General features: G+C 40.9%; 1 protein-coding gene across 9 annotated transcripts in view; it reads right to left on the reverse strand.

Annotated features, from left to right (window-relative positions):
- The window catches only part of LOC311060764 (calcium-activated potassium channel subunit alpha-1a-like), a 139,796-nt gene that overhangs the window by 14,538 nt on the left and 98,179 nt on the right, over window positions 1-27,079 (reverse strand). For 3 of the 9 annotated variants that reach the window (XM_084079082.1, XM_084079083.1, XM_084079081.1), the window contains exons 10-21: window positions 23,410-23,520; window positions 22,665-22,770; window positions 22,327-22,409; window positions 21,886-21,955; window positions 21,467-21,622; window positions 21,100-21,209; window positions 20,666-20,734; window positions 19,155-19,241; window positions 17,789-17,865; window positions 11,114-11,146; window positions 8,128-8,475; window positions 5,245-5,338 (exon numbers count right to left, since the gene is read on the reverse strand). In XM_084079082.1, coding sequence (XP_083935208.1) covers window positions 5,245-5,338; window positions 8,128-8,475; window positions 11,114-11,146; window positions 17,789-17,865; window positions 19,155-19,241; window positions 20,666-20,734; window positions 21,100-21,209; window positions 21,467-21,622; window positions 21,886-21,955; window positions 22,327-22,409; window positions 22,665-22,770; window positions 23,410-23,520 — 1,344 coding nt within the window. Of the gene's footprint in view, window positions 1-5,244; window positions 5,339-8,127; window positions 8,476-11,113; window positions 11,147-14,166; window positions 14,341-17,788; window positions 17,866-19,154; window positions 19,242-20,665; window positions 20,735-21,099; window positions 21,210-21,466; window positions 21,623-21,885; window positions 21,956-22,326; window positions 22,410-22,664; window positions 22,771-23,409; window positions 23,521-27,079 lie in introns of all 9 variants that reach the window. The other 6 variants (XM_084079085.1, XM_084079084.1, XM_084079087.1 and 3 more) reach the window with 3 other exon arrangements.

Here is a 27,079-nt window from a genome sequence, read left to right on the forward strand (position 1 = left end):
TTTGTTTAATTTGAATTAAAATAAAATAAAAGTTCACCTATACGACATGCCCAAAATAGGGACGCCTGGGTGAAATTCTTCTCTACCGCATCACACACCCTCCCTTATTCATGTTCCCACAACGCAGGGGCCGTTGAAAAAACCTCATCAATAGAACATTAGAACGTTTGTGGGCCTTCAAACAAATCACTCGTACACAAAAAGTTGGCTTTATTTCCTTCTCTTTTTTTTCCCGTCAGTGCCTATTCCTGTCAGAGGCCATCTGCAGAAATGCCAACAAAAGTGCCTTGTCATCAAGTAGACTGACATCAACGGTGGCAGCCAGGCGGACTGAGATGGCAGCAACACACTGCCTTGACTGGCGTGAGCACGGAGAAGCAATTACGCCCCCCTCGCTTCGAACAGCTTTTGACGTGTTGCACTGCGCGGTAAAAGCTTTAACAGTCCACACTTTAAATATTGAAACAAATTTGCCCAATCATATTTGCTTCCACGAACTGGAGGCCATTAATGTTTTAGAGAAGCGTCAAAGCCACACAAAACTAATTTCACCGCACGCTGTTGTAAGCCGCTGAGTTTAATTCTATCGAACACTGACCGGACAAAACCTAAAGTGGTCTCCCAGCAGGAGAACCGCCGGTTTTCACCGTGCATGTTTCTGTGGGAGCGATAGGATAGTATGAAAACGGATGCCATTATTCCGACCTCAGGTAGACATGAATGGTGCTATATCAAAAGGTATCTGATCTCAATATCGGCAATTTACATTTTATTTTATTTTCTATACATAATTAAGTCAAAAAAATATAGGCATATGCGCAAGCTTACTGTATATGTGCCTACAAACACACGCTACCTTCTATATCAACACTCCCTTTTTACTAAATCGACGCCGACGGATTGATTTGAAGATAATGCCTCCTGAAACATCGAACGCAGCCTACTGTCTCTGTCCCAAGTCTTTTAAATAGTTCATATCTTTTCTCCGTAAGAAGAGCATTCCTTTAATCCATGTGGGTATTTTAGAAGAATGACACCTTAAGTAACATGTTAAGTATGCATGAAAGTGTCAACTGAAACTAGCATCCCTAAGGCCCCAACAGGCTGACGCCAAATAGTAAGCCTTTGGGCTTATACCCCCAGGCAAGACCAGGATGTCCTTTCAGAAATGAAAGTAGTCTGATAAGGTAAATGTCTCCCTTAATGCGTTCCATTTCTTAGCCTCCAATCGTGTCAAGAAAATTTTAATTTGAAATGACATCGACATCCACTGTGAGTGGAGCTCGGTACAGTATATTATGAAAGTCCCAAAATGTTGTTAGATTGCAGTATACAGTGTAGTAGCAATATTATAATACAAAACAATGAACTGTTTATGAAAAATTGAACACGAGTGCGTTGTAAGATAATGCAACATTCCCCATATTTGCTTTACAGCATCATTGAACTGGACACCAGCTTCCTAAAGATTTGTTACAAATCACAGTATGTTTACAGATTAACACATTTTCTACATAAAAAAATGTCTAACTTTATAACTGCGAGGAAGCGAGGAAGCCTAATTGACATTGTACTATACTGTAGTGTACAGTACAGTATGTTGTCACTGTCAACTCCTTTTTAAGCTCAGCAAAAAAAAACATTAACAGATTTTCAACTTTAAAAGCGTGGCGCGACCATTAGCACGTGCTAATAAGAGACAAAGCATTTAGTGGCCTTACACCTCAGCTTAATATTTCATTAAGAGTGGAATGTTTCACCGCTCACTCAGTGGAGCCCCTGTCACTTCGCTCTGTCCTTGCGGACATGACTGGTGAGGCAGAGCTCTGCCAAGATCGCTATCTCTCACAAACTGTCAGCCGTGACGGCCTGTCACTCTCCCCGGCACTGCCGGCTGCCGCTACGCCACTGTAGCTGACATGACGCGTGTGTCACGGTGTGCGGACGGGCGTGGGCAAATGCAATGTGACTGGCCACAATTAGACCGGGCGTCTCCTGACCCATCAAGGAAGCCTATGGAAACGGTGTTAATTTCAGCGACAAAGTGCAAGATGGCACTTGTTACTGCGCTGTTACATCTGTAAACAGAGAGGTGGCTCTAGTTCCACGGCTGAATGCTCCCTACAGTAAAACAGTGGTATCTACACTGTAAAATATTCAGATAGCGTTACATTAACACTGAGGATTTTACAGTGTACGAATATCAAAACATTTGAGTGTATTTCTTGACAAGCTAAAAAATTAGGGAACTAATTAAAATCTCATACTGCACTGTTCAAAGACTTGTGACTGCAAAATATACAACAAAGTGTCCTTTATAGCAAATTATTGATATACGCTCTCTCTCTCTCTCTCTTTCTCTAGCCAGCACTCCTGTACTAGTTGAGGCTTAACACGCTGTCCCACTCCAGCAGGCAGTGAGAGCAAGGCAAAGCCTTTGAAAATTCTCCCCCATCATGCAAACTGACAAAGGCTTGCTTTTCAAAAACCCACAGCCAATCTGTTGATCATTACTTATTTACAAAAGCCTTGAGGCCCCAGGTCCTGTAAAAACACATTTGATATAGTATACACCCAGATGTTTTTTTCCCCTTCTGCTTGTAGAAATAAAGTATCCCTTAGGCTACCCTAACAAATCCCCCTCCATAGCGTAGGCAATGCACCCTGCAACCCTAACTATATGAAATAACACATCCACCTGTATAATACAGTATATTAGCATAGCAAATAGATGGATCGGGGGTTGATGGGTTGATGTTTTTGCTGAAGGCTATGACATGAAACAGCCTCATTTTTTGTTACCCATGGGTCAGCAAATCACCTCAAGCAATTCAACTTTGACATCAGTTCTGAACCGAATCAAACAAAAGGCAAATGGCTCCCGGACAAATCGGAAGCCGGAGATCAAAGGAAAAGATACCAAATTACTGTATGTATGCGCTACGAAAAAACAACCTTTCCCTGTGCAAAGATCATTTCCTTTGGCACAGAGTTGAAGTTTACTTGTTTAGCTGTAGTATTAAATTATGTGTAGTATGCAGTGTTAGAGTATGTTATGCTTAACCACTTAAACCAGTGGTTCTCAACCAGTGGTCCGGGGACCGCCAGTGGTCCTTGAGGGGGTTCCAGGGGGTCCCCAGCCAAATTAATAGTTAGGAACCAAATTGACCCGTATGTGTCTGTAACTCTGAGAGTGTACAAATGGAACCATTTGTACACTCTCAGAGTTAAATGAACACTAATGATGATGATACAGTGTAGATTGGGACCCTCAATAAATCAAAGTGGTTGAGTCCTTGGCATCTCTTTTCAAATGGGGGTCCGTGGGCTAATATGTGTCAATTTGGGGGTCCTTGACGCGAAAAAGGTTGAAACCCTGTAGTCTTAGAGAACTGGAGTTAAGTTACAACTGTACTTTGATGGCTGTACACACCAAATCTCTTCGTCAAAAATAGCAGATCTACAAGCTCACAACGTGTTGCGTTGCGACACGTTGTAAGCTTGTAGATCTGCTATTTTTGGCGAATGTTCCCCCCAGAATACGCATGTTGGTTCAAGTGCTTAAAGGACCATGCAACCATCAATACATGTCATTGTCTATTCACAGCTTCGGGCAAATATCATACATAAACATACCGTCGACCATTTTCTCCATCAATGGTTTTATGTTAGATTTTGCATACCATCTCTACATCCATGTCTACATCCAAAGTCATTAAAACATTACTGAACTTACGAACCAACCAATCGACCGAGTCAATGTTGAGTAAACATCATTGCATGGTTAATAAGTGATGGATGTTTGAATTTATTTCATAAATCAATGTTTTCCCCAGGGATTATTTTCAGCTAGACTTTCGAAATCAATCCGCAATCTCGCAGATGCATAAAAACCCAACGATAATGCAACTTTGACAAGAAATAAACTAGTCACACACACAAGTGATATGTTGGATTACTATGTCAAGCGAAATCAATGGTCTGGCTAAACATGACACGCACGCACGCACGCACGCACGCACGCACGCACGCACGCACGCACGCACGCACACACACACACACACAGTCCTTCAATTGTGTGTGCTGCACAATCTATTGAATGATGCAGGCAAATATGAGTGTCATTCATGAGTGATACATGAACAGCAGCCTGCATGCACGTCCACAATGGAGAAATATAGTTATGTCAGTTTACCAGCAATTACCACTAGCATCTCCATTTCCACTCTGTTAAACCTTATACCATATGACTTCACTGTGGCCCGGCTTCCCTTTTACACGGCACTTAATGACAACGCCAATTATTGCGATAGTCTGTTGTAATGCTCCCACGTTGACTATACGGCGCTACCTCCAGTCAAAATCAATAAACGCCTGTGTAATGTTACGGGACAAGATAAAAGCAAAGGTAGCATTTGAATTCACTTTTGATCGTGATGGTACATATCATCTATGGCCCTTATGTCCTGGAAAGAAGAAGGGGGGAAAAAAGAACTCAGTGGGATCTCTACAATAGATGAACGGCCTTGGGCTATCTATCCTTCTGGGGCTCCCTGATTGGCTGGTGCAGTCATTAGTGCCAAGGCTGCTTAAGAGATACACTACTGTGTGGCTGGAGCTGGGAGGGTGTCACTTGAAACCATAGAGTACAGCACCCCTTTTGAAACAACCTGATACAACCCCCCGCCAGGCCGCCACAAAGAGACAGTGTCATTAAGTGGACTGGCAGAGAATACTGTTTAACCACTTAAAACCTTGTTGTACGTCAAAAGGCGAAAATAGCCAACCTACAGGGGTGAGCTTAAATACTGTAGATTGGCTATTTTCGCCTAATTCTTGCCAAACGTTCATTAGTTTTTGCAGAATGTTCGTCGTTTTTTTGCGGGATGTTCGCCTAGTATGACATGCCCAGGATTTGGATGCTAGGGTTCATGTGGTTAAGAAACATGACTTTGACCAAATTAACCTTTTTAACCAAATTGACCCATATGTAACTCTGAGAGTGCACAAATGGAACCCGGTAGGGTCCATTTGGTTCCATTTGTACACTCTCAGAGTTAAATGAACACTAATGATGACGATACAGTGTAGATTGGGACCCCCAAGAAATCAAAATGGTTGAGTCCCTGGCATATATTTTCAAATGGGGGTCCGTGTCAATTTGGAGGTCCTTGACGCGAAAAAGGTTGAAAACCACTGTACTAAAGCACATGTTGCACACTATGCAATCGCTTTGTGTCCCACCTCATCATCTTGGGCGAAGAGTTTGGAGAGCTTCTCATGCCTCCGTTCCGCTGCTTCTTTTTGGGCGACAGCGCCGATTGCTGCTCCTCTTCGACTGAAAGTGCAGGCAAAACGGTATGAGTAGAGAGAATCATCCAAATAAAACGCTCAAACGGTCAAAATTCTTGACAAGGAAAAACACAACTGTGAGTAAAACAACAACACACAAACAACACAGTTAAAGAGGGCGGCAAGACCCAAACCGAGGACAAGACGGAATGTTGGAATGACAGACAGAGAATGTGAGGACAGTGAGGTTGGGTTGTTACAGTATACAAAAACGGGACTGAAATCGATCACGCTCGGAAAACATTGTGATGGCTGTATGATGACAGCAAGATGCATTAGCACGGTGTGTATGAGGATGCAAACATGCTGCGGTGCCATCGTCAACCGTCATGCCAAGTGCAAACTGCCAAGCTCTAATTACTTGGGGGGGCTCATGTTTTTTTCCCACTTTCTACCCGTTATATACCATTAGAGCTTCAATCCAAGTGAATATGTACAGCAGTGATTCTCAGACCTTTTAAGACCTGCATGAGGCCGATTCTACAAATGCCTTCTAAATCAGTAGTTCTCATACTTTCAAGATTTTTCAAAAATGTAAAAAAAATAAACAGCAGATGTACAAGCTCGCAGCACGGCACGAAAGCTTGTATATCTGCTATTTTAGAATAGCCAACGCAAAAATCTAAAATGACACAGATGCCTTCCCGGTTTGAATGGGTTAATTTCAAGTACCCCCATAACTCTGTGTTACAGACCTGTACGGGTCCATTTGGACCCGCTCAAAGAGCCCTAAGGGTCCCTGGACCCTACTTTGAGAACCACTGATGTACAGTAACAAGAGAGATCGGCTTTATGGTATTCAGATTCTGCAGCACCACAAAGTCATAATATATAAATTGGCTTGCCTGTGAATATCCTTGATTGTATTGCTTTCAATATTTCAACATCTTATTAGTACCACTTGCATCGTTACAATCACAACACATTTCATATCTGCTGACTATGCTAATGACTCACATGCCCATTTAATTAAGATAATAAACCACGAATATAAAAAAAAAACACAACATCATAAATTAGGTCTCTTTGTGCCAATTCTGAAATGCGTGCTGGATTGCTGGTCCTCCCTCATCTTGGGAGCGATGCCCTTGGCTCATGTAATTAGGTTGGTCCTAGTGCCAGTTTGATTTATGCACAGCCGAGATGCCCCTTGGACACTGTCTTTACCGCTACACCAAACTGCGCTGAGGTCTTCATTGGAAATGATTTACAAGTTTTGCCCTTGAGTGAGAATTGTCAGGCAAATATTTTCACAACCATTATCGTCTGTGTTGAAGCGACGATGAAATAAAACCAACAACAAAAATGGCAACTAAGACAATCCGTACGCTTATTGTCATTATTTTAACACCATCCTATTTTTCTTCTTTTTTTCTTCCAGTTTGTTTATAACAATCAACCCCTCCGCCCCCCCCACACACCCTTCCCACACACACATTTCTGTGTTGCCCCTGCTATTGTACCCTTCTGGCTCGCCTGCCAGTAAGGAGCCCCCCCTGGAGTAGGACATAGTCACCTCCGTCCTATACTCCTCCCATTCAAACCCCCGCACTGATAGGCGCCCTCCCGCCCGTAGGAGTTCGCTAGCACAGCGACACAGATCACCCTCCCCGGCTTCCCCAACACTACCCACTGTGTTCGTACAGTATATAGACGCTCAGGCAAGCTAGATGCACCCTAGACCACGCGGTGGCTGAGACTCTGAGGAAACCTCGTTCCCAGTTTTTATCAACATCTCACGAGGAGATAAAGCCTGGGGAAAAAACTACTGCTTGCCTTAAAGTGTCTAACCAGGAAGTACAGGGATACCGGAACTTCCTGTAGCCCTGTACTGGTTAGTTCTCAACGTAGGGTCCGGCGACCCCCAGGGGTCCTTGAAGGGGTTCCAGCTAAATGATTGGTAGTCAGGAACCAAATGGACCCGTACCAGTCTGTAACTCAAGGAATCTGCAAATGGAAACCTTACGGGTCCATTCGGTTCCATTTGCACACTCTGAGAGGTAAAAATAATACGATGGCTTAAAATAATACGATGGATATTCCCAGAGAAACAAACTATCAAATGGGGGTCCGTGGCCTAATGCGTATCAAACTAAGGTCCTTGAAATTAAAAAGGTTGAGACTCACTGGGTTAGACACTTTGGGCTGTAGTTCTTGTCCAGCCTGCTGGACAGGTAACCTACTTTACCCCAGCGCCACCCGAGCGCCAAAACAAACACCACCTTTAAACTCAGGATGTTGCTTGTTTTGTTTTGTTACATGTCATGCATCATGGCAAATAAGCCTGTGGACCCGAGTTGGTTTCAAAATGACAGCCCATTTGAGTTGGTTTCAAACGGGACCGTTCCCCTACAAAGAAACCAAAGGAGATTTGTCCATTAAAATTAATCACGTCCTCAAAGATGGCGGGTCCTCTCTGGAGATGAACTATTGCACCCTTTCAGGACTAGCAAGCATGTCTAGTTGTCTACGTTGCGACAGCGGCTGACGAGGGGGGGAGTGGAGGGGAGGAGGGCTCTTCCAGTGGAGAGGGATGCACCAGTACACTGGTCTTTTCACATCCTGCTAGGCGGCCCTGTTCAATATTTAATGTCTCACAGCTGACAGCTGCACACACTGGGGTCATTAGTAAGGAATGCTACACATGCAACCAACTCCAGCTTCACACAACACATGCTGGCTGTTGTGGGCGTCGAGCTCAGGGGCCTGTCGCACACAGCAGAGATGGCGGCAGGGGTTGGGGGGGGGGGGCGGGGGGGGTGGGGTCTGTCTTACGGTGCCTGTGATCGAGTGTGGCGTTACTGGGGTGGTATCTGTACTTCACTGGCAGACTGCGCGCCCGCTGGAGTCGGGAGGCCTCCTCCGCCTTCGCCTTGGCTGCCACCGATGCCGCCCTTGCCACCTGGCCCAGCTCCCTGGAGCCCACGAGGCTACGTCTGAGCGGCGCCGTGGGGGGCTCGCCGGGGGACAGCAGGCTCCCCTTACGGTTGTTCACCAGCGGGACGGAGAGAGCGGCGTCTCCTCCGCCGCGGGGCGCTCTATTGATCTCGTTTGACGAGTTGTGGTTCAGTTTGTGGGACTGGTTTTGGTAAGGCGGCCTTTTGACTAGGGGGTCGTCCTTTACTGCCAGATAGGGATGGAATGAGGTCGTCAATGACTGTACTGCAGTGGGTCTCAAACTTTCTTTTTGTATTTCAAGGACCCCCAATTTGGCATGCATATATAACCCGCATACAAATGAAACCAAATGGATCCGTAAGGGTCCATTTGGTTCTCAACTATCAACCGTTCAGATGGGGACCCCCCTGGAACCCTCTCAAGGACCCCTGGGGGTCCCCGGACCCTACTTTGAGAACCACTGCTGTACTGTACACACTTAACAATAGATATCTCAACAATTAACTCAATCATGACATGACTTTTAACGTCACCTAGCTAGTGAACTCTAAGAAGCACTCGGCTTGCCTGTGTTCTATTACTTTTAATGTATTTAAATAAGACCTGATAATGTTAAAACACCCTGTGTCACTTATTGTTATTCCTAACATAATCCCCCCTCCCGACCCCCTTCTGGGTTGGGGGGGTGGGGCTAATTCTTTCTGGCACAATAATGCTAACAGTTGAATAATTAAATAACCTCATTTTTATTAAACACCACTTAACCACTTGGTCTACGGCTCCAGTGAAATGTTAAGAGTTGACGTTTACTTGGATATTCATAATAAGCATGAATTAATAAGCATGCTTTCAGGTGTCTCCGGTAATTGTCCCACCATAAGACCAGGGAGATGATGACAATGGAAACGTTACAGCCACCAACTTACTGCCATTCATTTCAGCACCACGCAGTTAAACCCTGAGTGTTAATTTCAAACTGGAGTGGAAAGATTGACCGTTATGGGTTCACCGTTAATAAACACTCCACATGTTACGTTAAAACGATATTTTAGAAATTATTCCACAAAAGAAAGCGGCAACCGCACACTCAAAACTCTCACACAAAAACACTCAAACTATCCAAAACATTTTTGAGTTTTGAGTGTGCTGCTTTCTTTTGTTCGCCCTGAAATTATTCAGCTCCAGCACCTCACCTCCTTTGCTAACGAATGAGCGGTAGTTGAGTTAACTTTTCTGTTAAAAATCATTCCGCAATAAATGTAAATGTCATACGACTAATAGCAAGAATTGCTGATCTACAATGTGGCGATGCATTGTGAGCTTGTATATTTACATTTTATTTTTTGTGTTACGATTTTTTACCTATAATGATGCCTGGTTGAAAGTGATTAAATGTAAAATACTAACACAAACAGTATCTTGAAATGAAATAGTTGTAGCTTATTGGCGTTGTGTAACAGACAAACCTAGCACTGTGTATCCAAACAAAGCTAAGACTGTGAAAAAAGGGCCGAAAGAAAATAAATAAAAAATGTCTCTGCTCTTCCAACACAACTACCTGGGAGCTAAAACTGGAATATAGAGATGATTATTTCAACAGTCAGCTGTCTGGCAGATTATGATCCCTGCTCCTCCAAACCTCCACTATTCATCTGGCCCATGTCAAACACACACAACACGTCTGTGGATCAGCCCCATGTGATCTCACAGCACAGCAGTGGTGGGAAGTAACCAAGTACATTTACTCAAGTACTTGTACTCAAGTACAATTTTGAGGTACTTATACTTGAGTATTTCCATTTTTCAATACTTTATAGGCTACTTCTACTCCACTATGTCTCAGAGGTTGTACTTTTTTACTGCACGACAATTATTTGACAGCTTTAGTGTTTAGATTATTATCAAAATATCCACTTAACCCCCATTTTTTACAACAGTTTTTCGAAAATATCCCATCTACAATCTTGCAGTGAAAGTCTACTTTTACTTTGGTACATTTACTTGGGCACTGTATATAGATAGCAATACTGAGTACTTCTTCCACCACTGAGCCTGATGTTGTAGTGGATGATGGCCCTCAACGTTCTCGCTCTTCTGCTGCCTAATGGCCAATTTATGCTCCATTGTACGGAGCATAAAGTAGCAGATCTACAAGCTCAACACAAGGCATCACATCCGCATCCGAGATGCCTCGTGAGCTTGTACAGTAGATCGCCTATTTTTGGAGCGAGACACCGGTGTACGAAAAATATTAATATCTTTACCAACACATGAATTTATAGTAAACAAATCTAACTCCCTATAGATGTATGTATATAAAATGTTTTGCACTGGCTCTCTAGCACATGTGATTCTGCTGTGTTTAGTGATGTATTCCACTAAATCCAACCCCTAGATTAAAACTCCAGAGTCACACTGGAGCAGTAGCACCATCTACTGCCGAGCTACACAATGACACCCAGCGTCTTGTGAATAATAACTCAACATCTCTTTCCTGGTAAAAATCCTTAATGTTAAATGTAACTCAGAGTGTGTACAAATGGGACCAAATGGGTCCATTTGGTTCCATTTGTACGCCCTCTGAGTTACAAACCCATAAAGGTCCATCTTGTTACCTTTGTACGATCTCTGAGGTAAATGGATCTTACTGTATGATGCTTTGTTTATGTAGAATATAATCAACAGACTTATTTGTGATGTGCGATGTCAGGAGGAGGGATTGTTAAATTAACAGAGCCATGAGGGAGCAAACGTGAAAATATGGAGGATTGAAAAACAGTGTCAAATGGATGATAGGCAGAATTACAGGTGGAAAGAGTTAGAAACAAACAAATGACAAAAGAAATTGGAAATGAAAACTTACTTGCTTTGATATATCCGTTATAGCTATTTTTAGCTGAGAGGAAAACAAAAAGCAAACGTAAATGAGAGGTTACAGGCAGGAACAAGGTTGCAAATTATAAATGACAAACTGGAAAACTGAAGGTTGGAAATGGTTATAAGATTCCTATTCAAGGCACTTGAAATGAAAACCATAGACAAAGCGATGGGAAACAAAACCAAAGAGTCAGTTGAAAAGATAATGATGTTAACTGGTGACAGTAAAATGTAGATAAATCCACATTCACATGTGATCCAAATTCACATCCAACACAACAAAGCAGACCTTAATTTATGTTTTTCTTTTAATTTTTTTTTTAATGTTTGTTCTCTCTTTATTACACTAATCTAAAACATTTTTTTTATTTAATCACGAGATGAGAGTGCAATGCAGCCCCAATGTTATAAATCGTGGTCTTCATGTCCCAAAGCTGAGAAAAAGCTGGGCTAGTGCTTGAGATATTCTAATGTCTGATTTATATTTAGTTGAACACAGCAGATCTACAAGCTCTCAACGAATGTGCAGGGCTTCCTGTGAGTCAGCTTTTGCACCTGAGCGCTCGTGTTTATTAGTACGGTGTCCTCGCTTTCCAACAAACATCATGCTTTGAGCTTAAAGGCGCACTTCACCCAGTTTTCAACCCTATCTTCGTATAATTGGTCCTCATTAATGCTCATTATAAGATGGAACCATTTCTGTCTATTCATTCTGTGTCTCATTGATGGGCTGTGGACAGTTCGGAGACCTGCCGAGTGCTTACCAGTGACATCATCGACGGAGATTCCAAGCTAATAGAAACTATAGCCTTGCTCTAACTGAAAGGTCAGCATGCTGAAATAGAAGCCATTGTTCTTAAAAATACTAATAAAATGGACTGTGGACAGTTTTCTGAACTGTCGACAGCCCACCTCTGAGACACAGAATGAGTATGGACAGAAATGGTTCCATCTTATAATGAGCATTAATGTGAGGACCAATTATATGAAGATTGGTTGAAAATGGGTGAAGTGGCCCTTTAAGGCAGGAAGGACAGTGACAGCCATGTTCAAACGGGGGACCTTGACGGTCCTGGCATCTGTCGCCTGTGATTGGTGAGTGTGAGCAGAGTCGCAGGACTAACAGGCTAGCATCTGTCCTGCAACCAAAGAGGAAGAGAAGGGGGGGGTGGGGAGGTGGGGGTGTGGGTGCTACTGCCTGGTGGTTAGGAACTGTCAGGCCGAGTTTCATGACAACCGGTAGCACTCCAAAAAATGATAATGCAAACATAACTTCCATGTCAGGCCACATAAGGCCTTGCTCTCTGCGTGTCGCGCTCCGTGTCGACAGCAACCGCAGAGCTCTCCTCTAGCCTGGCTAGCCAGGCCATCCCCTGTAGCTAATAACCCTGGCAGACATGTTCCAGGCTAGGATATAGCTCTGAAACTGTATTCTACTGCTGAATTATGCAGAATTGTTTTTTGGTCAAGAGGCATGTACGCTAAAAATATATGACAGCCTACAATGTATTGTAGCTAATTGTAAGGAGCACCAAGCATGGTTTTCATGCCCCAACGCTTAGATACTTCGATAATATTTAATGTCTCTACTGCATGCCTCTGGCTTTACAGCAGGGGAATGTTTTCATAATATTGAGTTAACTGTCTGGCCTCTGCTAGAGACAACAAACTGAACCTGCCCCATTATTTAATAATAATAATTATTATTATTATAATAAAAACATATTTGTAATGGATTGTCAGGGTGTAAAATATATTATTTATGGTATTGGCCAAAATATTTTTAAATGTAATTTTGGGTCAGTCAGTTGGAAAGACATTATGTGTAGCCTAATTATTTTCACCTGTCATAATCCCATTCAAAATGAGGTTCAGGTGTGCAGCAGGGGGAAAAAGTTGGGGATGAACAGCTGTGTCTTTTTTACTAGGCAGGAAACAGCTGTAACTCTTTGAAAATGTTTCGATTGTTGAAGAAGGTAATTGGAAGTAGTCTTAGTATGTGAATGAGCGAATCACTGTGAAAGACCACTCCAGAATGTCATGTGACCAAGAACATTAAATATTTAAAGGACACTGACACTATCTCTCTATATAGGTTGTATAGGGCTAACGTTCAAAAACTGCCACGACACTGAGCAGTGTTTCGTGTCTCGAGATTATGCAGAAATGTGTACTTCAGTGACATCAAGATTTGGGCATGAATCTGAACTGTGAATTACAACCCATATTTCCTACAGTAGTTTTTAGCACACTACCCTCGCTGGCGTGACATGTGTTTGTTTGCTGTGTTTACAGCAAAACAGCAGTTGACACTTGACTTAGAAAAAAAAAATAGGAATCAGGTTGATCTAGTGACCTTATGGGCAGGCCATGTGACAAGCAGATGTTTGCCCATGAAATGCATCATGGGAAATGTAGGAACCTAGAGAAAGGCCAAAACGGATGGAAACAGCAATTTCCTCTGTTGACATGGATTGGTATAGTAAATATTGTTTCTATTGATATCGATAACCATCAACAATAACCTGAGTACGTGATAGGCTGTTTAAGTTGTTTTGTCACCCTTATATAAAGTATTGGTGTCCATAATCTCTAAATGAATCACAGTATTCAATGATTAACCACTAGGTAGGTTGATTTGAGTGTGTATACTATGATACGACAGCAGCAAACATGAATATTAGAGCATGCTTCACAACACCCTCAGCAGTCATGACAGTCGCAAACAGTGACAGTGTTACCTATAACGACACAGCTAAAACACCCAACTAAAGCCACACCGAGACCCATGACAGCGACACTACTGCTGCTACAGTACACCTAGACAGCACATGATCTGAAGAAACACCGTGCTATTGCCTAATTTATGCTCCATCATATGACGGCATGCCGCGTGCCAAAAATACAATCTACAGAACTGCAGATTGGCTATTTTCGGTGCACGATGCCATCGTACGGCGAAGTGTAATAAATCAGGCCACTGTTGTACACAACATACAACAAAACAAGGAACAGCATATGTCAACGGTGACAACTTACAGGCACGTAATGTGGCTGAGCAATCATTAACAGAGACAGGAGAGAGTGGAATGCCGAGTTGAGGGGTGTCCACTTTACAATGCACATTAACCGGCATGCAAGAGCAGTCACGCTCCGAACGGCCGCAATCAAAACAACATGCCAGCTTCATTCTCTTGTAGGTGGACTTCTTGGCTACAGTCCATGGGATCATATGAGAGGAGAGGGAAAAGCAGGTTAATGGCGAGGCTCGTGGTGCACCTGGTAGAGGAGGGGAGGGGAGGGGAAGAGGGAGGGAGGTGCAGGCAAAAAATAGGGGACAAAGGAGGGATACTTCTTTGATATATGGGGGAAAGAGTGTAACTTTTCACTGTCTTTGAGTGCACAGTGAAATCAGATTTAGGTCACATGAATTCATTCACATGGAATTGGAAGAAATAAAGCATGCACATTCAGCGTACTCGTACGGTGTTATCGTTACAGGAAGGGAGCTTCTGCTGGCTTCATTTGTGGGGAGCGGTGATGGAAATATCATTAGGTCAGAGGGCCACGTTAGTTGGAGGGAAAAATGTGACATGAGTGACTATAGGAAGTGGGAGGCATTCAAGGACATGAATTCCCTCAGCAGAACATGAAGCAGCCTTCTCAGGAACCTTATTCCACTGGCTTCTGTTCACATGTCTTCGAGTTCTGTACCGTATCCACACAATGCTCTGCGGGGCCATGGCTCGTGCATTTGCCATCACCACTCTTGAATATTTTTACGCAGGAGTCTATCTGTCTACAAGTGGGTCTGTGTATCTGTCTGTGTGTCCGGAGCTACTATTGCAAACCGCTAGACCGAGTAGGCCACAGAAGAACCTCCACTATACTTTTGGAAATGTTTAGCGGACATCAATGGTGGTCTGATCAGGCTGAAATCTTGTCCAAATTGCGCGTCATACAGTACATCTTATATTTCATAGATGACTGACATCACAGGTTGGCCGAGATCCACATTTTAAAAATGCTTTTCCTTGGGTCTAAGAATTGGAACAATGACAGAGGCGTCTAACAAGGAAGTGGGAATAAATGTCAAAGTGGCTCACATAAAACTGTGTCCAAAAAAACAAACCTAAATAAAATAAACTCAGATTAGAACTAAACATGTACTGGAGGTTATGATATCATCCGATCAGTTGGCAATTGGCATTGTTCAATCATTTATAATATATAAAATAACTTTTTTGCAGTCTTGTTCATTCCCAAGATAATAGAAAACAGATAAATCGGCATACGAAGGAAGCAAGACGTTGTGGACAACTTTAAATAATCATTTTAAACACAACACTTTGTATTAGACCATTTGTGGTTATATGCCAAATGTTAGATGTTTCTTCAAAAAAAGAAAATACAAAATGAAATGCAACATATTCATTTTGTGCCAATTTCTCATCCTCCTTTCACAGTAATGTTGTGTTCTAAACTGCAGGCTACTGTATTTACTGCAAGACTGGGAGGACACCTGGTGGTCAGCTGCAGTATTGAAAATCCAACCACTGATGTGTAATGGTGTTAAAGCTAAGTGAAGATGTGATACCTTATTTAAGACCCGTGGTGGACAGTAATTAAGCCCATTTACTTGAGTACTGTACTTTAGTTTAGTATCTGTGCTTTACTTGAGTATTCTTTCTTTCTTTTTGTTGGATACTTATGACTTTGACTCCACTACACATTTCAAAGACAAATATTGTACTTTTGACTCAACTACTTTTCTAGGAAAAATACACTATGAATTAACCTCTTAAGCTCTATTTCACAATAGTAAAAAAAGACAATTGTACCTCTACAAGCTCACAATTCATCGCTACACGTTGTGAGCTTGTTGAACTGCTATTTTGACATTCAATTTTGTTGGGGACATACTTTTGAACACTTAAGTATTTATTTAAAGCACGTACTTTAACTCAAGTTCAAATTTGACTGAGAAACTTTCACTTGTAGTTGAGTAATATTTTACTCAAGTACTGGTGTTGAGTACGTTGTCCACCACTTTTTAAGACTGCCAGGAGTCATACAAATTGGCTTGTTTTATCATTTTCCAAATGATGAAACAATTATAACATAATTACCTGATGGCAATTATTTGAGATAATTGCAATTATTCTGAGAATTGTCATTATCGTTTCCATATTGAAAAATGTTCTCACATTTTCAAACATGGACTACCTAGGCCATAGTACATTATATATTGTGATTGTTAGTATCGGTCATTGTCAGTCATTTTGTACATACAAGTCATTTGTCCTATCTGCCCTGTGCAGTTTTTGTTAACAATGCCTAAAAGCCAAAGAAATGTTATTTTGATTTATATGTTCCAATGATCAATGCCAAACACACAATTATTTGCACAACAGTTAATCGTAAACGAGTAAAATGTCATGATCGTGACAGCCCTAGTTAGTGTGTAGAGTGAATGTTTGCCTTCATCCCAGAGCAACGTGCACATACAGTACTGTGACAGGCAGCGTCAGTCATTGTGCATGCAACATGTACAATACAGTCAAACACGCTGGCTTTGTATCAGGGGTGTACAGTAGCAAGCTGTGTTTTGGCGTAAAATGAATCCATGTTACTCACAATAAATCACTATAGAGTGAGAGTTTAAGAAAAAAAATAGTGTGTGTAGTTCCAAGCAGCAGGAAAGAAATACATGAAATGTTAGGGTTAAGCAGTAGTTCTCATGGCAACTCGACACAAACTGCAACCATCTCTAGTGCATCTCTAGTTTCTCAACATCTGGTCAGGGACTCACCACGGGCGTGCAAATGGACCCTTATGGGTCTGTAACTCTGCGACTGCGAGTGTACAATTTGTACACCCTCAGAGTTACAGACCCCGCCAGGGTCCATTTGGACCCCCTGGGGGTGCTCGGACCCGAGGTTGAGAACCAGCACTCGAGCGAGAGCATTTTGAAAGGAAAGACTGAAACATATGGTTTTAAAGTGCGTTCAACAGGGTAGTTCAGGTACTTGGTGGTTCCATCTGAGTCTCTCTCTATGCATGTTAGTGTTACAATAATAACACTAACATGCAGGAGCCAAACATTAGGAAACTAACCTACTACACATTATTACAAGCAATAAACAATAATACTGTTAGATTTGTTCACCAATGATGCAAAGAAAAATATTGTATACATTAATTTTCAAGTTGGGGCAAATTTTTACTATCGTTATTACATCCCAGTGTACGGTATGCTCACATTGAAAAGATTATACGCTTTAGAGCTGGATTAATTTTCTCTATAATGCTCAGAATTCCAATCAGGAAGGGACATTTACTTACATGTTAAAACATGCAATGACCCTGTTTGTGGTCATGTACAGAGAAATCCAATGACCTCGCTCGTTGGTGCACAGGTTACAAGGTTTCATAACGTGAATTATTAATGCGGGTACTAAGTGGTTTAGACAGGTGGTTAAGTAGGTCACGGAAAGACAATGTCACCCTGCTTGCTATGCTAATGCTTCCTTCAGTCGATGCCTGTTCGGCATTCAAGTAAAAAAGACTTGATATGTTTAGCATCAATATGTTATAAAGACTAACAGCCCTTCTGAAAGACATCATGTTTCTGGTTGTACAGTAAATCTGTAGCACTTACATTTCTTGCATCCACATTTCTTTATCCTTTTCGGGTCTGTAATGTCGTCGTGGCAGGCCTTACAGTAAAATAATGCCCTTTGAAAATAAAAGAGCAACATGTAAGCCAAAGCCAAAGTGATATTCTTTTGTTAAAATAAGTGTTAAATAGCTCTATTGTGATAGTAATCATTGCTATATACAGTAGAGTGTTTGTTCAGTAACAGGGGTCTTTTTGTCTCACCAGCTCTATAGTCAGTGGTGGAAAAAGTAAAGTAAAAGTACCAATACTGCAATATAGAAATACTCTGTTACAAGTAAAAGTCCAGAATTAAAAATGTACTTGAGTAAAAGTACAAAAGTATTGCCATCAAAATATGCTTAAAGTACCAAAAGTAAAAGTACTAAAATATTTGAAAATAGCAGATCTACAAGCTCACAACGCGTCGAGATGCGACACGTTGTGAGCTTGTAGATCTGCTATTTTGAAATAGGCTCTGTATAAAATAAGGATAAAGTGGTTAGTGTATGTTTTATAATGTAATAATGTATATCTGCAAAGTAACTAGTAACAAAAGTTTTTTAAATAATTGTAGTGGAGTAAAAGTACAATATTTGCCTCTGAGATGTAGTGGAGTAAAAGTATAGACAATTGGAAATACTCCAGTAAAGTAAAAGCACCTCAAAATTGTACTTAAGTACAGAACTTGAGTAAATGTACTTAGTTAATTTACACCACTGTCTTTAGTAAACAGAAAGTGCATTCTCAGGCCAGGATACCAATTTTGACACAAAGGAACAAGCAGACAAAATTGGAAATGGAACTGATGGGTACTCTCTCCTGATTGGATGAAATTGGCAATGGTAACCCGCCTGAACATGTATTTTCTGTTTATTAAAGAGCTGGAGAGACAGGGAAGCAAGATCCCTACATTATAATCATAGTGTAATCAAAGGTTTTATATAATGATTAGTGGTGGAAAGTAACTAAGTACATTTACTATTTTGATGCTAATACTTTTACTCAAGTAAAACTTTCTATACAGGTGTTTTTTTAATATTATGGTATTGCTACTTCCAGCACTGATAATGATTGACTTCTCTGCTGACTGAAGCATTGTTGTCAATATGATATGAATATAATATTACAAACAGGACGCAGCATCACAGTTCATAAGAAAGCATCACAACATATTGGTCAAACAATTTCAAATGATCTAGTTTGTCTCCTTGTTGCATTGACGCTGAAATTCACAGTTTTCCCCACTCAAAGTTGATTACTTCCTCCTTTGTGCGTTTTAGAATTACATTACATGTCAGGTTGTCTTGTGAATTATTCAAAAACAATAAGAAGTAAATTAGATATTATTGTAATATCAATCATGTACCTCTTCACTTCTTTGGCATCACTGGCAATGAAGAAGCCCAAAGTTCCTTCTTGCATTTTCACATGGTTCCCAGGATTTATGAGGGTGCTGCAAGAATAAACATGCAGGTTATTACAATGTCCCTGCGACATACTAGGGTCATGTCCAGGGGGTATACTTGTACATCGTGGCAGGGGGGTGTACTTGTACATCATGTCCAGGGGGTGAACTTGTAGATCATGTCTAGGGGGAGTACATGTACATCGTGGTTGGGGGGTGTACTTGTACATCAAGCTGCCTCAGGTTACACAAACAGGAGATAGGCCACTTCCCTATGGACCACATGGCTCTGCAACCATATGGTTCCCAAGTTACATACTACAACAATGGAAAGATAGCCGTAGATCAGTAGTTCTCAAACTGGGGTCCGGGGACCTCCAGGGGTCCTTGAGGGGGTTCCAGTATACAGTATACTGCTCACAAGCTCACAATGCAACGCATCGCAACCCATTGTGAGCCTGTACATGTAGATCTGCTATTTTTTTTATGTTTTGAAAAATCACAAATCTCATCTTATAGTGGTCCCTGGCACAAAATATTAGATCATTTATCAGCTTCAATTGTATAGTGTTCCAGTTCCAATTGTGTCTGCTCTTTTTTTTATCACTTTCAATTTCACTGGTTTATCATGTAATCTGTGTGAGTTCTGCCTCCTGATTGGATAAAATTTGTATCCCGAGCTGAAAATATATTTACTTTTTACTGAAGAGATGGAACAGAGATAAAACATATTTTAAATCTCACTTACCACCCGTGTAATAGGGATATATTGTACAGTACGACACTAAATAACATGCTACCAAATGTGTGATGCATCGGGGACAGCGTGGCTCTGAGTGAAGGTGCTAAGTGTTTTTTGTCACTGCAGGGTGGGTGTTAAGTCTGAACAGGGCCACTGGCCAGGCGGTCAGACACAGGTCAGAGAGAATTCAAGTCTTTCATACACACATAGCCGTGTTCATTCTTCAATGCAGGGTTGGATTTGCTGGGGGGGTCAGAAAATCGTGTGTGTCCGGCTGACAATAGAAAACAGATGACGATACCCTGATTCTGTGTACTGTAGCTACTGTATTACTGAAAAGAGATAGACACAGCACTGAAGTCATCAGCTGCACTGACTTCAGAACAAGTTTTTTTTGTTGTTATTTTTTTCATTTTCTCCCCAATTTAGTTGCTTACATGCTTACATGCTTGTATCGTTGTCAATGACAACCCCTATTGTTTGTGGCCATGGGGATAGTGTAGATAACCACATGTCTCCTCTGATACATATGGAGTCACTAGTCGCTTCTTTTGACCGGGAGGACATACAGTAAAATGTGCGGAGGAACATGCTATGACTCCATGTTCTGTTCCTTGCTTAACAGGCACCCAAACCAACCTGTAGTGGGCAGGTACTTTACCCCTGCGCCACTACACCTGGATGCCCCCACGGTCACTCTTACTGTAAGTAAAAACAACGTAAGCCTTACCTGCTTTCCCTTATATCAGACTTGTATTCAATAGCTATCAGTAGTAGCTTTAGCTTCACATAGCAGAGTCTGTGAAGGAGCAAATGACAGATCATACATTAGAGGTGTGAAAAAATATGATTCTTAACAATATTTTACAAAACATCTCAAATCAAGTTTTTTATTTTATTTATAAACCCTTTTAATAGCTGTTATAGCGCCATACCAATTTAAACATTTTAGACATTTAGCTGACGCTGTGAAATTGATTTCTACAGATGCTATACACATAATGTAATCATTATACATTTAATTTAATCATATGGTGATGAAAAAAAGCATCTCTGAACATTCCATCCATGTAAAGAACAGAAGCAGGCAGAAACTGCACCCAGTGTGGTAACGGTAACTCATGGTAAAAGCGCTCTAATACTGAACTTCTCAGTTGTACTTACTCACAAATGACGGGGAACGACAGCCCCACAAAGGCACTAGAAAGGTACTCTGTGTACATTTCATTGGATACTCCCTCCAGGTAGTACTTCTGCCATGTGTCCTCCTCAATCTAGAAGGAATTGAAATGCACACAAGCAAAAAATATCTCAAAATAGTCCCAAATCTACACTATAAAATCCACAGTGGTCCTAATAATTTGATGACCGGCAGAGTCTCCTGAGTCATCAAATTACTGGCTTAGGAATGCGACAAAAACAAAACAAAAAATCTCTATTAATTGAAGGCTTCATGGGGTGTGTAATTGATAGAAAATTTGTCATTTTTTGGGGTGAACAACTGGACGTGTGGGACAGGACGGCGGGGCACCTTGATGAAGGAGCGCATGGAGAAAAGGTTGGCCAGCATGGTGGAGAGGCCCTGAGCCAGGCAACTCTGGGCGATGAAGCCCAGCTTCAGCTCAGCAAGGCAAATGGCATCGTCCCCCTCCTTCCACGTCCAGCTTGGAATGTTCAAAAGGTGGGCCTGAGAGAGAGAGGGAGAGATTTTTCATTTGATTTATTAGATCCCCATCAGCTTACTGTACTGCTACAGCAGCTACTCTTCCTGGGGTCTCAACCATCATCAACAACAACACAATTTACTATCAATACACAGAGAGAGAGAGAGAGAGAGAGAGAGGGGGGGGGGGGGGGGGGCACAGAATATAATAGATATCATTTGACAGCTCCTATGAAGAGCTATAAAGTGTAATTGATTCTTACTGTAGTTACAGTAGATGTACATACCTTGTTGTGATACTGTAACATCTGGGTGATTATTCTGATCTTCGGATGGTAGTTCTTGATTGATATTACTCTAATGTGAGAAAGGAAAATAAAATGGGAACACTTCATGAACTGCTCATGCAGATATAATATAAGTAGTTAATTTATTTTAGTAGTTTGTTTTAATAGTTTGATAGTGAAGTTGTAATATTCTGTTATGCAACTGTATTTCTGATGCAGTGTTATTAAATAGAACCAGGCCATGTTGTGGCCACAGTTTAAAATACATCTGCTCAGGAGGCACTAAATTCCAACTATTTTACTCCATTTCTTATTTGTAATGTTACATTTTTCAAAATGTGGGTTGTCATTCATTCATAGCATCATGCTAGCTATGGTTTTCTCTTGCAGTTTTATAAGCAAAAGGATGTAGTCAGGTGAAAGGGGGTTCCACTGTTCTACCTCATGATATTGGACGCATCTTCAGCATCTGGGTCGGCGCAGTATTTATTGGCCAGGATCAGACAGGCGTCTGCGTTTTCAATCTGAAAACAGGAACAGATTGCACTGTGAGAACAGAGGACTTATACTTACTTGCGTGTGGTTCGCACGCACCGAAAACACACCGCGTCTCACACTGTGGCCCACCGTGAGCTTGTAGATTGGCTGTTTTTGGTGCGCGTGCCACCCGCGCAGCTAAGCGTAACCCGGCCTTAACAGCAGCACGGCACAGATTATATTGTCATAATCAAAACAATAGGACAGTGAGGGAGATTACAACCTCGCCATCTGTCAGTTACCTTGACTCTGGCCAGATCGTGTGGATTGAGGACAGACCCCTGGTAGAACTCCACCTGGGTGAAGTGACGCTTGAACAAGGCTTCCAGCTCAAGATTAGGGGAAATACTACGGAAATAGAAGAACGTGCATCTTCCTTAAATGGGCAATTCAACCAACATACAAAAGTAAAACTATTATTCAGAAACTTATAATATAGCAGCAAATACACTGTGTTAAAAAAAACTATTCTATCCAGAATGTTTTGGTGTCATTCGCCAAGGTTTGGACATGTCTGCCATCACCCATATACAATGGAACTGTTTGCTGTTTGGTTTGTGGCATTCCAAGGGCCAAAAGAAAAGTTCCAGAACTTCTGATTACTTATTTCTGCTCAGAGATACACACTTATAGTGGATGCACTTCAGTAGAAAATAGTTCTCAATTAACCACTTAAAAGCCCTATTTTCTAGTTGGTCGTATGACAGATTGGCTAGAAGGCAGTGTGACTGTATAGTATTCAGATTTTCTTGCGTCGAAAATAGACGATCTACTTGAGTTATGAGCTTGTAGATCTAGCACTCTGGATTGGAACCCATGGTTCAAAGTGAACAAACCACTTAAACCCTCTAACTTTATAAACGATTACTTAGTTGACCCTCTCTTTGGTCCGCTCTTTTACCCCCTCTACCGTACACCACATCAAGTTGAATTCAGAGGGTGTGCATAAACAAACAAACAAATAAATAAGAAATAGTGTTTACTTACTTATGGAGAAAAACAATTTCTACATTGACATCATCCCTGTCCTTGTGCAGGAAGTCTTTTAGAAAGTTGGACACACTTTCAAGTGTAATATGTCCACAGACCACGATGTGCCTGCAAAAACCAGGGGCAGAATAATAATGACACCCAATAGTAGCTGAAATAAAGTTATGAAAATAATATATTTTTTAAAAGTGCTGCTTTTTCAACTTCATCTTTGTTCTGCAATCTGAAAAGTTGCACCTGAGATGGCCTGCCCTGGGTATAATGAAAGATGAAACGTCACCAGTGTTAACTGAAAGAGGGACAATGTGGTTTTGAACCCTAATTTGTGAAACTAAATGTATGTAGAAATAATGCTAATTGTGAGGGTGAGGGGAGAAAACCTTTGACATGTTTATGTGTCAGAATAATGCTATCCTATGTATTGTATGGACTGAATGATAAGACACAGGGTTCGATTAATAAAATAAAATGAGGGTGGGGGACATTTTCATAACCATTTAAGCCATAAATACTTCTTAGCTACCATAACTATTCTTCCCAAAAGTAAATACATGTGAGGCGGCCAACTGAATGGGTAGAGAGGCCGTCTGGGAATACAGAAGGTCCCCGGTTCACCCCCAGGGCCCTGCCTACTGTACTGTGTTGAAGTGTCCCTGAGCAACACACTTAACCCCTAATTAATCCCTGTGCGCTGCGTTAATGGCACCCTCTGCTGCTAATAGTTTGGATGGGTAAATGCAGAGGGAAAATGTCACCTGTGTGAGAATACCCAAAAGATTGGGGACCATATTATTATTATGTAGGCTATTTAATTCAGCCTGACCAAGAAGTAGGTATAAAACATATCGTCTCTATCGAGTGGAAACCTCATATGTCCAAAACTGTAGCTTTTCAGGATACAAATTAAAAAACAGCCAAAAGTAGCAGATCGACAAGCTCGAGCTTGTCGATCTGCTACTTTTGATGCTTTTGTGTGACTGTAGTATGATCATGTAGGCCGTTAATTTACAAAAAAAACACCAAAAGTTAGAATATGGAGATAGGAGGTTTCTACCCGACAGCAATATCCTCACTGGCAATAAAAATGTATGACCTTTCTCACCCCTGATGAGACAGGTCAGAGGACTTTATGGATTTCCATGTCAGATTATAAAAGATAAGAGTTTACGTAAATGGATTATGAAAATGTCCACTGGGTCTATTTATACTGCATCTATCAGAAGTTAGTTCCTCTACACTACATAACGGTGAGGAAACACCATACATGTATTCATTTTTGTATCATTTGTTCATTACAGATATTTTGTAACGTCCTTTTCTAGGGCAGCAGCGTATTTACAGTATAGTCTTCATTTAGGCACCATGCAGGCGTCATGACATAAAACAAAGAAACCCAAAACACCGTCCCCGTTTTGGATGAAACCAGTGTTCAGGTGTGGAAGATTCCATCCCCATATGAATCATACTAGATGCCATGAATAGGTCTCCTCTCCAAATTGTATTGATATATTAACATTTCACGTTAAAGTTTTTCCAAAGACAACTAGAATTTAGCAGGGCAGTGAATGTGTAAGCGTCTATATTTTAATAAGGCTTATTTTGTCTCTTTACCATTATTTCATTCCAACATTTCTGACTATTTACATTTTATATTTATATGTGAAATAATAGCATGTACAAGCATGCCACTGTACATGCCACTGTTTTCTTTTTCTTTTTCTTTTTACAATACACAGTATACAGTATACTGTACACTTTTTTAGCTGAAATGTGTTATAATGGTTAAAATAACTGATTTTATAATATTTACTGACAAATATAGTGATAATAATGACAGCACATCCAGGAAAAAGCCAGAAGCAATTACAGAAAAACAGAGAGAGAAAACAAAAGGTATCACTATAGTTAATATAACCATACTGTATACATAATATAACAGTATACATAAAGTATCTATAGTTACCTAGACAACAAACGTAATGGGATTGTTGTATGTTCTTGAAAAACATACAGAGCAAACTGGGACAGGTGAGGTGAGTGAGAATTTGTATTGACTGCCGTCCTAAATCTGTGATAATAGTTTTGGTTTTAGCCTTTTGTGGTGATTGTGGTTAAATTTGTAAAAAATAAGAAGAATAACTTGGCATGCATTTACTACTACTGTATTTATACAGTACGTTTACCAACACCACATTACCACCACAAAGACCATCTTCTATAAAGATCAGTGACAGTCAAACATTTCTGTTTCTAGGCACAAGGTTAAGAGGCTGTTCCCAAACAAACCTGACTACACAACAGACGAAACGACTACAGGCAAAAAGCAAGCGTAAGTTGATTCAGAAGGCTGAGCTATCCATGTGTCCTGTGGCAGAATCTGACTATCTTGAGAAACAACTGCATAGCTTGAATGTCTGTATAAATCATGCATTGGCAACAATGAGAGATTTACATGAAGTTTCAAGTTATAGCTGTATGCTTATCTCAAGGTTAAAATGTAGGGTGTACTGTAGGTCGGACTGAAGACAAAAGGCCAAGAATGTATAAAGCAGCAAGTCTGGGAGAACAGACTAGCAGGAGTGGGTGTTTATTCCAGTGAGGAAAAACAAAGCAAGAAAGCAATACAGAACCAGCGGGAAGCAAGCAGAGGCATGCAGAAATACAGAGCGGGATGTGTTCATTAGGTATTCTCATCAGGCCCAGTTATAGGCAACAATGATGCATGGGTCTATTGATTATTTTCTTGTGATTATTCTATTAATTGATAAATGTTTTGATTAATTGAATAATTGAGAAGCGTTTTATTTTTTAATATTATTTATAACAATTTTTATTTTCCATAATTATTTATGAACAAATCAACGCAGAAAATTCTAACGATTTTTTTAGAGAACTAAATCAATTAGTCTGATTAACCACATCGATTTTATACATTTATGTACATTTTATACCTATTTGTACAACGGTTTCACACAAAAATAACAGAGCCTATCTACAAACTCGTAGATTAGTGAGTTTGTAGATTATGAAAACTTGAAGGGAATGCTAAACAGCCTGCCCTGAATACATGATTCACTTTTGGGGCGAAAAGGTCAAAGGTCTGACCACTTAAAATGTTAAGGTATCAGATGGGTGGGCCACGAACACTTCTAGTGGGCCATGATACATAAAAGGTTGGGAACCACTGGATTAGATTATATCGTATATAGAGCGTGGTTTGTAATGTTTCTGTTTATTTTTCTGCAGCCATGCATCCTGTTAAAGTATGACACATATGGGGATTATCGTCTTCATACAGTCAGATTATTGACTGCCATGACACCTGCAGAGGGAACATGTTTGTGGCTGTACCTGTCTAAACATTGGGTATTTAGGGTAATTTAAAAAAACATTGGCATGCTAACTTGTCACATGATCATTAGTTTCTTCAATGAGTGTAAATGAAATAATATAAATGATAGGATATTGTGGATTGTAAAGATGCAATGAATGATTTACAAACACAGAATACAAACACAACACGTATTGTAAGCAGCCTACGAGACAATGCATTTTATTTTACTCATCTGTGCAGTATTTTCTCTATATTGTCAAATGAACTGTGATGGCACCCATCAGTCTCCAGTCAGCTGGTTTCTGTTGATTTATGATGATGATGATGATGATG

This window comes from Gymnoscopelus microlampas, assembly GCF_963454915.1.
Source record: "Gymnoscopelus microlampas genome assembly, chromosome: 14".
Taxonomy (NCBI): domain Eukaryota; kingdom Metazoa; phylum Chordata; class Actinopteri; order Myctophiformes; family Myctophidae; genus Gymnoscopelus; species Gymnoscopelus microlampas.